This window comes from Gossypium hirsutum, chromosome A11 (assembly GCF_007990345.1).
Source record: "Gossypium hirsutum isolate 1008001.06 chromosome A11, Gossypium_hirsutum_v2.1, whole genome shotgun sequence".
Classification (NCBI taxonomy): Eukaryota; Viridiplantae; Streptophyta; class Magnoliopsida; order Malvales; family Malvaceae; genus Gossypium; species Gossypium hirsutum.
In genome coordinates this window covers 6,478,724-6,491,941 of record NC_053434.1, presented here as the reverse complement: position 1 = coordinate 6,491,941, position 13,218 = coordinate 6,478,724, and the positions used below count along the sequence as shown (strand labels likewise).

Genomic DNA, 13,218 nt, shown 5'->3' with positions numbered 1-13,218 from the left:
AAAGAAAGGAAAAAAAAGAAAAAGAAAAAGAAAAGAGTTTAAGAGTTTTATATTTTATTTATTTATGCCTGAGACTTGAGTTGAGAGGAAGACCAATCCAAGGATAAAGGACGGCTTTAATCTTCGTTAATTGTTAAGTTTAGCTTTGTTTTTTCTCTTCTTTTTTCAAAAAGCGACGGAAAATAACATAGAACATCAACTTCCATCCATAAATTAAGATTTCGTTTAAAACGAAGTTATTATCATTGTTTTCTGATTCTTTCTCCTTTTTTTTTTTTGCTTTCTTTCTTTTCTCTTGTTTGGATCGGATCTGTAATACGCAAAATCAACCCCCCAAACAATAGAGGAAAGCTCTTTTCACTTTTTCTCTTCAAAGAAGAGCTTTTGTCTCCTTAGTAATTTCTGGGTTTTTCATTTCATGAAAGATATCACCTTGTCCTGCATTCTTTTATCTGTTCTATGATCAGGTAACTTGCTTTTGGCCTCTTTAAATTTTCTTTTTCTTTATCGATCAAGATTACATTCATAGACGCAGACACACTAAGCTTGTTTCGTTTTTCATGCATTTTCTTAGTAACCAAGGATTATATATATATTAAGATTGTTAAAATACAGTTTTTTGATTTCTTAGTATATCTGTAGTCATATTTGGTCTTTTCTTTAATCGTAAGATGTGCTAGTTGATTATATTTTGTTTTGAATTTAAGACTGCTGTTTTAAATTTTCATTTCTTGGTTTTGAACTGATTCTCTTAGCATTCGATTATTTTGTATTTTGTAACAGTTTTTGTGTGCATTTGGGATATTAAGTTGGTTGATTCTGCAATTAATGGCTTTATCAAAGAGTTATCATGTAGAGGAAAAAAAAAGTTGAACGTTGCTGAATTTCACTTTGGTTTGGCAGTGATAGGTGTTGTTGAATTGTTCAATGGAATCCCTTGCTATTTCTTCATCAAAGAATCAGAATCTAGGTTCTGGTATAGGAAACAATGACCCTCCTTCAACATCCGGGATACCTAGGCGGCCTTCTCGGCCTCCATTACCGAAACAATCTGAAAACGAAGGGCTTTCTTCTGCATATCATGGTGTAAGGACCGTTCAACATCATGATGGTTCAATTGGCTCTCAAAAGCATTCATGCAAAACAGCCGATGACAACTTGGTCTGTGAAGAAATGCCTAATATAGCAAAACACTATTATGATTCAAGCAAGATGAAATCCGAATTGACGGGAAAGATTTTGGCAGTGGCAAGCAAATCTTCCTTCAAACATCCCATTGATGACCATAAGAGTTCCAATTCCATTGCTTCATTGGAATACGAACAAACTGTGTCTGGTGTACACTGTTATGATTCTAGTAAGGTAAAATCCGAATCGGTGGGAAAGATTCTGACAACTGCAATCAAGTCTTCCTCAAAGCATCCCATCGATGATCATAAGACTTCTGATTCCATCGCTTCGTTGGAATATGAAAAACCTGTGCCTGGTGCACACTATTATGACTCGAGTAAGGTGAAATCTGAATCAGTGAGAAGCAAATCTTCCTTCAAACATCCCATTGATGATCATAAGGGTTCTAACTCCTTTCGTTCATTGCAATCTGAAAAAACTGTGCCTGGTGTACACTATTATGATTCGAGCAAGGTGAAATCCGAATCGGTGGGAAAGATTTCGACAATGGCAAGCAAGTCTTCCTTCAAACATCCCGTTGATGAAAAGCTTGTGCCCACTGCTATTCAGTTGAACAACCACATTGTATCTCAATCAGAACCAAGCATTTGTGTGAGTTGTTCGAGTAGTATGTGCACCAGATCTCTGTATGCCGAAGCTAAACAAAGTTTCACCAATACAGAAGTTAGTGAATGTGCAAGCAGTGATGAAAGCGGTGAAGTGAGTAGGAAGACGAGCATCAATAGGGGGAGCAATTGCAGTGATATTAGTGAAGAAAGCAGCTCAAGTTGTTCAATCAGTGCCATTTGCAAGCCCCACCAAGCAAATGATATAAGATGGGCTGCAATTCAAGCTGTTAGATCACGGAAAGGAGAGTTGGGCTTTAAGCACTTTAGGGTGTTGAGGAAACTGGGATGTGGGGATATAGGGAGTGTTTATCAATCTGAATTGACTGGCACCAATACTTATTTCGCCATGAAAGTTATGGATAAAGCTCTTTTGGCAAGTCGAAAAAAGCTTCTTAGAGCCCAAACAGAGAGGGAGATTCTCCAATCTTTGGATCATCCATTCCTCCCCACCTTGTATACACATTTTGAGACAGAGAAGCTTTCTTGCTTGGTTATGGAGTTTTGTCCCGGAGGAGACTTGCATGCTCTCAGGCAAAGGCAACCTGGAAAGTACTTTTCAGAGCAAGCTGCCAGGTTAGCTGTCGCTCTTCAAATGCTTTTTTGAAGTTAATTTTTCCCGTCTTTGGAGGACTCTTGAAGGTCATATATCTGTACCCCTGTCCGGGTACGTCTCCTTTATTCATTATTCCTTATGCTCAAGCTATGTTACTCGGACTTGGGTGGAAGTTTCGAACATGGACAACTGTCCACTGTGAGTATGGTGATATCCCTATATCCTTATCAGGTTATGTGAAGAATGGAAGCAGCATAATATTCAAGTTTGCATTACTGCATTTTCTAACATAACTGCTGCATGCATTTAAGGTTTTTTCATGGAAACCTGTGGATCCATTTCCTGTTAACTCTATTGCCCCATCAGGTTTACAATACAACACTTATAGGAAACTCAATGTTGCAATTTTGTTGTTACTACAGTAAGATTAGGAAGCCACCTTTTTCTTTTCCCTTTATGTACTTGTGTCCGACACAGTTGTCCTTAATACAATACAACACTGCTAGGGAAATCATGTTACAATTTTGGTTTTACCACGATAAGAACAAGAAACCTCCTATGTGGAAAATGGAATAACTTGTATCTAGTGGCTTTGCTCGAATCTGAATCCATAACATTATCATCTCTAGTTGGCGGCTCTAAACACACCTTTTGGCTGTTCTTGGAGTTATTAGGCTGTTTATATCCCTCCTTTCCTTTAAGTCTCAATTATAGTCAACTTTTTTCGATAACATCTTCTCCAGGTTTGTTTGCTGTGATCCCTGATTGATGTTTTGTTAGTTCAGGCTTCTTCATATCAGATGTTTTAGGAAGTATTCATGTTCTTATCCCACTCATCTAGTTTTTACGACATGCAATTTGAATCAGTTGTGTTCTTCAACATATTGGATGATAACTAGGCCCGGTACGATGAACGGATTGCGGCAAAAAGATCGTCCATATTATTGGCATTGATCTTCCTCTGTTGCTTTGCAGATTTTATGTGGCCGAAGTTCTCCTTGCTTTGGAGTATCTGCACATGCTTGGGATTATTTACAGAGACCTTAAGCCAGAGAATGTTTTGGTTCGAGAAGATGGACACATAATGCTTTCGGATTTCGATCTCTCACTAAGATGTTCTGTCTCGCCGACACTGGTTAAATCTTCAAACTCGACTCTGGCGTCGAAACATTCAGTGTACTGTGCTCAGCCTGCATGCCTCCAGCCAACCTGTGTAATGCAGCCAGATTGTATCCAACCAGCATGTTTCGGACCGCGTCTTTTTCCTAGCAAGTCCAAGAAAGAAAAGAAGAGCAAAATAAAGAGTGAAACGAATCAGCAAGTTAGCCCTCTTCCTGAGCTCATTGCAGAACCTACCAATGCTCGATCAATGTCCTTCGTTGGCACTCACGAGTACTTGGCACCTGAAATCATTAAAGGCCAAGGCCATGGAAGTGCTGTCGATTGGTGGACGTTTGGGATCTTTCTATACGAACTTTTGTTTGGAAAAACCCCGTTTAAGGGAGCCGAGAACCAGGCAACTGTGTTTAACGTGATCGGCCAGCCATTGAGATTTCCAGAGTATCCAAATGTGAGCTTTGCAGCGAAGGACTTAATCCGAGGCTTACTTGTAAAGGAACCACAGCATCGGCTTGCATATAGGCGTGGGGCTACTGAAGTTAAACAGCATCCGTTCTTTCAGAGTGTGAATTGGGCACTCATTCGATGTGCTAATCCGCCAGAGGTGCCAAAGCCGTCCATGACGGATTTTTTTGCCGGAACCAACGTGGCAAAAGCTCCGACGAATAACATGGTTCCGGGTTTAGATGTGAAGCCTTCTGGAAATTATTTAGAGATTGATTTCTTTTGATTCTTGTGATTATTTTTCCTTTCTTAGAAACCAGTGTTGTAAACATCTCTTTGAACAGAAATGAGGAATCACAAGTTGCTGCTCAATCTCTATTGATCCAGGTGTAATATACTCATTTAACCGGGCAAATCATTGGTCGATTAATCTATTTTTCTATATATAAAAAAAAGTATAAAATAAATATGAAAATACATAATTATCACACTGATGAATTCAAACAATCAACAATGGATGACATAACAATGTTGTCGTAATAATGATAATATAATGCTAATCGCGTAAGCATCAGTGGTATTTCAACCAAATAAAAAAAAAGTAAAAGGGAAAAAAAAGTACTAATATGTGATTTTCTTAAAATTTTTAATTGTTTTTTATAAATGGAAATGGGAAGCTGATAAATTCAAAGTGTTCCAACCGACCAACGTTCGCATTATCTTAAAACTTGGGATGCAAGTAGGAAATTCAAGTTAATTACCAAAAATGCCATGAAACACCTGCTTTCCATTTCGAACCTGCCAAGGAGTCTTCGGATATTAGCTTCGTGTCGTTAATAGAATGATTTGGATCTAGGTTCAGTCAACGGTGGGACCTACATATGTCTTTCCCCGAAGCTGAGGTTCAGCTTCCGAATCTCTTATCCCGTTCCGAAGCAACCGTTTCCCGCTCTGTCTCTGCCTCGAGTTCACTCGAGTTCACTCAAAAGTTGAGAGCTTAAAAGCTTCGCTCACACTCTCTTCTTCTGACTCTGTATTTCTTTTGTTCATGTTCATGGCGAGGTAAGGTTAAGAAATTAATTAAGAAAATCCAATTAATTAATTAATTAATTAATTCGATTATGTGAGATTAAAAGTAATCTCTTCTTCAATTTCTTTGACATGGGGATGATTTTGGTTTCTGGGTGTTTTTCTTTATATAAATTCATGGAATTTAACTTGAAAATCCAATTCCCAAAGAAAATAATTTCTTTTTTCTTTTTGGTTCTAATAAAGTTCTGTTTTTCTCTTCCTCTTCTTCTTCTTTTTTTTTTTTTGTTTTCACTTGAGTTTGAATGTTTACGGGGGTTATTATATGCTTGAGTTTCATCATCTTTTATGAGCTGCATTGTTGAGGTTGATATGATTTTAATGGAAAAGATCTTCCATAGTTCAGTTAAAAAGAAACCCTTTTTCAATTCAACCTAATGAAACATGCCATGATTTATTTCTTACAGATTGATACGATTTTAATGGAAAATTCTTCCATATTTCATTGCATCTTTATTGACAAAAAACAATTGTAATTTGCAGCAGAAGCTGGTTCATTGACAGTAGATCAATTGCAAAGAAAGTAAAAAACGCCATTCAAATCACTGACACTGACTGTGGAGCAATTCGTGAATGTCCGAACTGTCATCACCGTATTGATAATAGTGATGTAAGTTCGACACTTCGAGTGTTTCATAGCATGAATTTTTGGCCTCAGTAACGTCCACCTTGAAGCTGTTTTTTTTTTTTTTTTATGTAGGTTTCGCCTCAGTGGCCTGGCCTTCCAATTGGAGTGAAATTTGATCCCTCCGATATCGAGCTTTTACAGCATTTAGCTGCCAAATGTGGCATCGGAGACTTAAAACCACACCCCTTTATCGACGAGTTTATACCCACACTGAACGAGGATCAAGGAATCTGCTACACTCATCCTCAAAATCTCCCTGGTAAGGGTCCATGCCCAACATAATTATAATGGTGTACAAATTTGATTCTGATGATAATTTTAATTTTTTTTTTTTTGCAGGTGTAAAGAAAGATGGGAGTAGTATCCACTTCTTTCATCAAACCATCAATGCTTATGCTATTGGTCAGCGAAAGCGCCGCAGGATCCAGAACCGACATAGTACGATCGAGGAGCATGTTCGATGGCATAAGACCGGAAAGACCAAACCTGTCATAGAAAATGGAGTTCGCAAGGGCTGGAAGAAGATCATGGTTCTCTACAAACGTTCGAACCGAACTCACAAGCCCGAAAAGTCGAATTGGGTGATGCATCAGTACCATTTAGGGGCTGAAGAAGTAGAAGTTGGTGGGAATTATGTGGTTTCTAAAATTTCATATCAACAACGAAAACAGACTGATAAGAATGATGGCGTTACTAGGATGGAAGATTCGGATAACTCGATAATTCGTGCGAGTCCAAGGACCCCGAAAACGATGACTCCGAGTCCACCTCGGCCATGGAAATCAATAATATATGAAGGTGACATTGACGAAAAGGTGCACCAGGTACTTGGAGTTTTGCTGTTTATGAATTGAAAGGAAGAAATTTTGTCACTTGAATTCATTCGATCCTCACCAAAGTTGGATACTGTGGAACAGGAATCAAAATTTGCTGCAGAAGGATCTAATCTACCGATCCATGGTGTTGAATGTGAGGATCATTTATCCATTATGGTTGGCTGGGGAATCTCAGGCTGCTGTAAATTCCGAGATGAATTGCTTGGATAATTCTTCCCTGCAGGTAAAGAATTCGGTAAAGGATCGAGTCTCGTATGCCGTTCATGATGGAGATGTCGGCCGGAAACAAAGATGCATGCACTTGCGGAATTTCCGAGCTTGAGAACTTGGAATTTGATACACCACCAGATGTGTCACTATCTGTAAGTTAGCCTTTCAAAGTGTTCATCATATGATTATCATAAAAATCTCGAAATTTTCTCATTCATATGTTTTGCAGGATCTACAATTTGATTCCCAGGAAAGCATAAGTTCATGGTTAGACCAGTTATGAGGAGGATGTTGCAGAGGTGAAGTACCCCAATGACAAAGTCAAAGTTTTCGAGCTCCTTGAATCTCTTTCATGGCTGTTTGAGGCTCTTGAAGTTGTTCATCCCACCGGCACTGCCGGACTGCTCTCCGTCAGTTTCCGATGATATGAACTCCTATTCTATGTCAAATGTTAAAGTTTCATTCTTGTATTTTGTGTGCGAACAAATAACATAAAAAATATGAATACGATTCGAATATAGAATTATCGCGCTGAATGATTTTAATTAGAGTATAATCTTGTTTAGTCGAGCAAGCTTGCTAAATTGAAAGATTCATTTTCAGTTTGAGCTTGAGAGAGAGTATAAGAATTGCATAAGAATTGAGTACTGGTAAATTAATATTAGGACTAAAAAATCTTAATATTAATTGTTGAGGAGTTCAGCTTTCTTGAAAGAAGTTTCATAAGTGCTGCCTATTGTACAAATAGTCGATTACAACAATAGCTTATTGTATCCATGCTAGAGTTTTATCCCTTGCTTCTATTTGGTGGTACCCACTTTATTTACAAAGCATGGATTGAATTACCATCAAGAGCAAATACTTACATTCCTTAGGTGAGTGAAATATTCTGCTCTTCAAGGGATTGAGATATAAAATTCGACCATAAAATCGAGAACAAAAATCTCAAGCATAATACTAGTCATAGTTGAAAAGTCTGTTTATTTTTATAAATCACATTTTAAAAAATTATTTTAAAATAAATTTGAGGTCCTCTCAATATTAATCAAAATAAAATATCTAATTAAAATTTTAAGCTATTTAAATTAAGTATCACAATAATTAAATTAAATTCACTAAATTACTCAATTCAACCATGACAGGAAATTTTGAGGTGTTATGTTCCTTTTACGCCCTTATTTATAACACATTTCCATTTTATTTTTGGACCAAAAGATTCTTTCCCCATTTTGCCCAAACTTCAATTCAAGCGAGGCCAGAAAAAACCAGAGAAGAATGGTATTTGAATCTTTTATTTATTTATTTAGTATTGGCATTTGAATCTAACAAGTGGCAAAGATGGAAATCTAGACTTAAAAAACCATTTATATTTTCTCCCACGTGTCAATAATTAGGGCATGACCATAACGTAAAGTAGTACAAAAAGGTCAAAATTTTATCCACCATTAACTTCTATTTTTTTAAAAATTACAAGTTTGATATTATTATTATTTCCTTTTTCCTGAGGTAAAAGAAGCCCCCTATCACCGTTTATTTTTCTATTATATCAATTATTATTGAGTTATAAATATTTTATTCAAACTTCATTTGAAAAAAAATTATAGTTACTTTTTGATCAAATTAAGGATTTGATTCATTAAAGAAAAAAAAAATCCAAGCTTCGAACTTGAAAGTAATCTGGCAAAACCGGCAACATTGTATTTCCGACGAAGAGAGGAAACAGGAAACGATGTCGTCTCCGGACATTGCTTCAATCTTGGAAAACTCGAGGGAACTCGATCGGTTAAGGAAAGAACAAGAAGAGGTGCTTGTCGAAATCAACAAGCTTCACAAGAAGCTTCAAGCTAGTAAAATTTCTCAACCCTATTTTATTTGTTTAGCTTCAAATTTCATGATCTGGGTTGTTTCATTTGGTCCCTATTATTAATGGATTTTGTTTTAGATTATTATTACAGTATATAATTGTTTTGGTTCTCTAGGTATTTATTGTGTCATTCAAAAGATTGATTTTGGAGGTGGGTTTGGTTTAAAAGATCTTAAATTTTGTTGATAATGGATTTTATTGGATAAATAAGCTAACATTTTTGCACATTATTGCTGATCGCTTAATCCATGAAAATATATATATATTCGTTTTTAGGAGAAAAGGAAATTAGAGATAATCTTAATAACAAAAGATAGGACAGTTTGACTATTGACTTTTGCTTTAAAAGTTAGCTGCATTTGTTTTATGGTGAAGTAGTTTACTAGGTTTTTATGATCTAAATTGAGGTTTAATGCTAAGTGTGGTTATCTGTGTCATCTAACTTTGGTGTTAAGGATTTGCTTCTAGGATAACAAAATATGATATTCAGCTAACATGGCTGCTCATGGGGCTTAATTTTCATGGAGAATCAAAGTTGTGTTGTTTTTCGGCATTATTCGTTATGTCTTAGAGAGTGGTCAAATTTGCATGCGATTAATGGTCAAATCTTCATGTATGATTTACCTTTTAATTAGTGAGCCTCATGATTATTCGTTGAGTTGTTTTAGTTCAGAATTTCATTATTATCACATCATTCATATTGTAACTTTGAGATTGTTTGCACAAAAGATATCAGAAATCAGAATATTCTACAAATTAACAACTAACTGTATGGATTGGACCACTAAATATGTTGTAGTCAATTTGATATGGTTTAAGTTCGATCAGCAGTTTTTTGGATGCGGATGGCCTAATCAGGAGTATAGAAGAAGCATAGCAGGAATTTCAAGATCCATTACTTATTATCATTTAAAAGTCATAACAGAAATTACAAGAGGCATTGTCAAGTTTGTGGTTTCGTTTTGTGCATCCTTGATCCCAACCCACCGCGTGAAAAAGTTCCAGATTTGAAGCTTAGAGATTTCTGCAAATACTTTATATAATTGCTTTTTGAATTGTTGTCTTGCATGAAGTGATCTACTACACCTTTAATGGAGAGAAAATTTGCTTAAAGTATGGGACATAAATGATTAAATTGTATTGTTTAAGATTCGAGAATCGTTTTCCTTCTTCTTCTTTAACCTTCTTTGGCCTTATTCTTGTTTAACTATTACTGATAGTGACCGTTTATAACTAATCTAGAACTTCTATGTATATGCAGCTCCTGAGGTAGTTGAGAAACCCGGCGATAATTCATTATCGAGGCTGAAAAGTTTATATATTCAAGCTAGAGATCTTTCGGAAAGAGAAGTAACGTATGCTCATTATCTCTAAGGAAGTCTTGTACAATTTGCTTTTTCCTTCTCTCTCTTTCTCCCTCCACATTTTCTAGTAAACCCGGGCTACTGCAAATTCACAATTCTTTCTCTATTGGTATTTGGGGCCAGTGTAGAAACGAACTTTCTGTCTAGCCTTTTATGTTTTCCAGTACCATTTCTGTTGTTTTTGACAAACCCATTGTTATGGCATTGATACAGGATTTCGAACTTGTTACTAAGTCAACTTGATACTTTCTTGCCATCTGGACCTCCGGGACAACAACGAAGAAAGATGGGTACGTGCTGCTGCCAAATATGTCTATATCAGACATTTTGATTGCTTTAACCTCTATATTCATTTCTCCCTTTGCATGACAACATTTAAGCTTGGTTTGATTGGTGCTTTGCTTTTTAGATATTCACACCTTTTTTCTTTTACATTTCGCTTTTTATCGCGAAAAAAGAAAAGGCAACCAAGCACTTGACTTACCCTTTAACCGTGGTTATTTAATAATGAAAAATATGTTAAGATAATGCTGTAATCTTGTATGATTTGATTTTCTCCATGTTATGTCATTTCTTTCTCCTATCGGAAAGTACAATAGGTGAGTTGTTTAATGAAACATACATTTGCTTGGTTGATGGCATGAAGGTTCTTGAAGTGATATGACTACAGGTCCCGAATTATTTGTGTAGTTGAAATTATTAAGTGTTTATGTTCTTTGTATTCTTCCAAAACTCGAACATTGAATGTATGAGATATGCCAAAAAGGAAAAATCATTTCTTTTTGTGGATTTTGGATATTAGCATAAGAGTATCGGAACTTCCCTATTTATGTGGCTGACATTAAACAAACTGCAGATGGTAATGATCAGAAAAGGAAAAGAATGAAGTCTGATTCGGATATTTCTCGCCTTTCTCCTTCAATGCGGAGTCATATCGAGGCATTTGTTAGTCTCAAAGATGAGCAGGTAAGTTTTTAGACGATGTAGCAAACATAAAAAACCAGATTTGTATTGATATTTGTTCTTAGACCTAATTTATTGCGTTCATATACTCAGGTGGCTGCAAGAGTCACCTCGGATGCTGAGAAGGATGAGTGGTTTGTCGTAAAAGTGATAAATTTTGACGAGAAAACAAAAGAGTAAGTATGGTTCCTGTAAGATGTTTCCATTTGGAGTCTTCTTTGTTCTTGGTTAAGGTTTCATTTCCCATTCGCAGATTTGAAGTACTCGACGAGGAGCCGGGTGATGAGGAAGAGGGCAGTGGCCAAAAGTACGCTTTTATGCTTTAGTTCTTTTTAAGTTAAGTTGCATAAAAATAGTTTTCTATATTATGCTTGTTCGAGTTTGTTACTCACTGGTAAGAAGGGGCTCTATCATGTTTTATTGTTTCTGTAAATTAAGACTGGAATTGGAAATCAGTTAGGAATTTACTTGTATACTACTAGAGTTCATTTTTTCGACCTTTTTATATCTTAAAACATAAGAAATGATGGCTCAATTATTTGTGATGACAGCATGCTATAACTGTAATTTTGAGTTATATTACCTATATTTGGATGTGTCGGATACGGGTGTTGGACATAGTTACTTAAAGAAAAATGATTAAAAATGAGAAGTCAGAGCAGCATAGATTTCAAGAACACTTGAAAAAGTACAAATAATATTCGGTTTTTGTTATTGCAACTTCAGGAAGTACAAGCTGCCTGCATCTTGCATTATACCATTCCCGAAGCGGAACGACCCGGCTAGTACTCCAGAATTCCCTGCCGGGAGACAAGTTTTGGCCGTTTATCCTGGAACAACCGCACTGTATAAGGCAACTGTCATCAGCACTCCTCGAAAGGTGATGATTCCATGCATCACTCATCAGTGCCCGAAAATTGATTCTGGGTCATTTGCTCCGGTTTTTATTTTACTTTTTATATATTGAACTGACCACTAATTTCTTGTGTGTACCGATGGGGGGCTGTCAACCATTTCTGTCTTTCCAGAGGAAATCAGATGAGTAAGTGACATCCTCAATTCTTGCCCTAATGTAGCAGATAAATAGGTCACTTGTTGTCCGCCTAATAATGTTCTTCCTCGTTTTATCGATCTTCTCCACGTATCCGAGCATGAACTTTTCATTTCGGACTGTTTGTTATTGTTATTATTAGTTAATTAAATATGGGTTATTTGTCTAGGTATTTACTGGAATTCGACGATGACGAGGAAGATGGAGCTTTGCCTCAGCGGACGGTACCGTTTCACAAGGTGGTTCAATTGCCGGAAGGACATCGGCAATGAGATTTTTGTATAAAAATGTGTATAATTTAGAGCTATATAGCTGGCGTTTAAACCTGTGAATTTAAATCCTGATTTTTCACGTCATATTGGATTAGTAAATGAAAGATTGTCACTGTTATATCTATTAGTGATTGTTAATTCAGTTATTGATTATTTGTAAATGGCTGCCGTTCTCCAAATCGAAGCACTGTGAGATGAATTTTAAATCTTCTAAAAAATTATTTTTTGTTAAACAAATATAATTGTTTTTGGAAAAAAATAAAAATAAAAATAAAAAGGATTTTCGGCTTCTTTTCCTGTTGTATATCGGTTTTTTACCGATTGAATTAGTTTAAGCTTGATTTGGTTTAACACAGTACATTAGTGGCGGATGGATATTAATTTAATATTTTTTGGAGGATTTAATAATAAATTTTAAACTTTTTAATTTTGATAAATTTTTCAAAAGAGATTTAATTAAAATTAACATTTTTAAGAGTAATGGGAATTTCTAAAAGCTTTAGGTGGAAAGGTCTCAATTCTCATTATGGTCCGTTTCTGTCATAGCATTAGATCCCATAAGGTTTTAATTTAATTGATAATTTTATTTTTGGTTTTTATTTTTGTCATAAAAAATTGGATAAAACTAACCCCATGTTACAAAAGAAAATCAAGGGAAAAGAATATCCTTTTTCCTCGGTTGGATAGTTTTTTTTTTTTAAGGTAAGGGAAAGCTAACATTATATTTGGATAAATATAATTAGAACAAATAACATTTAAGTCATTAAATTATTAATAAGTTTATATTTTGGTCAAATTATTTAAAAATGTTACAAAATGATCATTGAATTATTTAAAAATTTTCATTTAAATTATTGAATTATTTGAAGGTTTTTATTTAGGTCATTGAGTTATTAAGTTTTTTTTCTTTCCTTTTTTAAGTTTGGTTAATAAGCTCTAAGCGATAATTTGACAATTGGTATAGTGTATTAGTATCCATTGACGAATAGAACATACCTTAGATCTAAGTCGATCTAAGGATCAGTG

At 35.6% G+C, this 13,218-nt stretch overlaps 2 protein-coding genes and 1 pseudogene across 3 annotated transcripts; all 3 read left to right on the top strand.

Annotated features, from left to right (window-relative positions):
• Positions 1-4,287, top strand: LOC107924671 (protein kinase PVPK-1). 2 transcript variants are annotated; one of them, XM_016855223.2, is made up of 3 exons: positions 1-467; positions 784-2,372; positions 3,328-4,287. In XM_016855223.2, the coding sequence occupies exons 2-3, from the start codon at positions 928-930 to the stop codon at positions 4,199-4,201; spliced, it is 2,319 nt and encodes a 772-aa protein (XP_016710712.1). In that variant the 5' UTR covers positions 1-467; positions 784-927; the 3' UTR covers positions 4,202-4,287. The 2 variants fall into 2 exon arrangements, with proteins under 2 accessions (XP_016710712.1, XP_016710711.1); XM_016855222.2 differs by having other exon boundaries at positions 2-467; positions 904-2,372.
• Positions 4,288-4,861: 574 nt separating this feature from the next.
• On the top strand, positions 4,862-7,202 carry LOC107923539 (SUPPRESSOR OF GAMMA RESPONSE 1-like; annotated as a pseudogene).
• Positions 7,203-8,076: 874 nt separating this feature from the next.
• On the top strand, positions 8,077-12,316 carry LOC107922987 (SAGA-associated factor 29 homolog A). Its single transcript, XM_016853188.2, has 9 exons — positions 8,077-8,525; positions 9,804-9,897; positions 10,120-10,196; positions 10,763-10,872; positions 10,963-11,045; positions 11,123-11,176; positions 11,596-11,749; positions 11,898-11,911; positions 12,090-12,316. The coding sequence occupies exons 1-9, from the start codon at positions 8,408-8,410 to the stop codon at positions 12,190-12,192; spliced, it is 807 nt and encodes a 268-aa protein (XP_016708677.1). The 5' UTR covers positions 8,077-8,407; the 3' UTR covers positions 12,193-12,316.
• The last annotated feature ends 902 nt before the right edge of the window (positions 12,317-13,218 follow it).

Coding starts and splice junctions, on each gene's coding strand:
- LOC107924671 (XM_016855223.2), top strand. CDS start 928: ATGGAATCCCTTGCTATTTCTTCATCAAAGAATCAGAATCTAGGTTCT. Junction 2,373..3,327: donor TTTTCAGAGCAAGCTGCCAG/GTTAGCTGTCGC, acceptor GTTGCTTTGCAG/ATTTTATGTGGCCGAAGTTC.
- LOC107922987 (XM_016853188.2), top strand. CDS start 8,408: ATGTCGTCTCCGGACATTGCTTCAATCTTGGAAAACTCGAGGGAACTC. Junction 10,873..10,962: donor TTAGTCTCAAAGATGAGCAG/GTAAGTTTTTAG, acceptor TCATATACTCAG/GTGGCTGCAAGAGTCACCTC. Junction 11,046..11,122: donor TTTGACGAGAAAACAAAAGA/GTAAGTATGGTT, acceptor TCCCATTCGCAG/ATTTGAAGTACTCGACGAGG.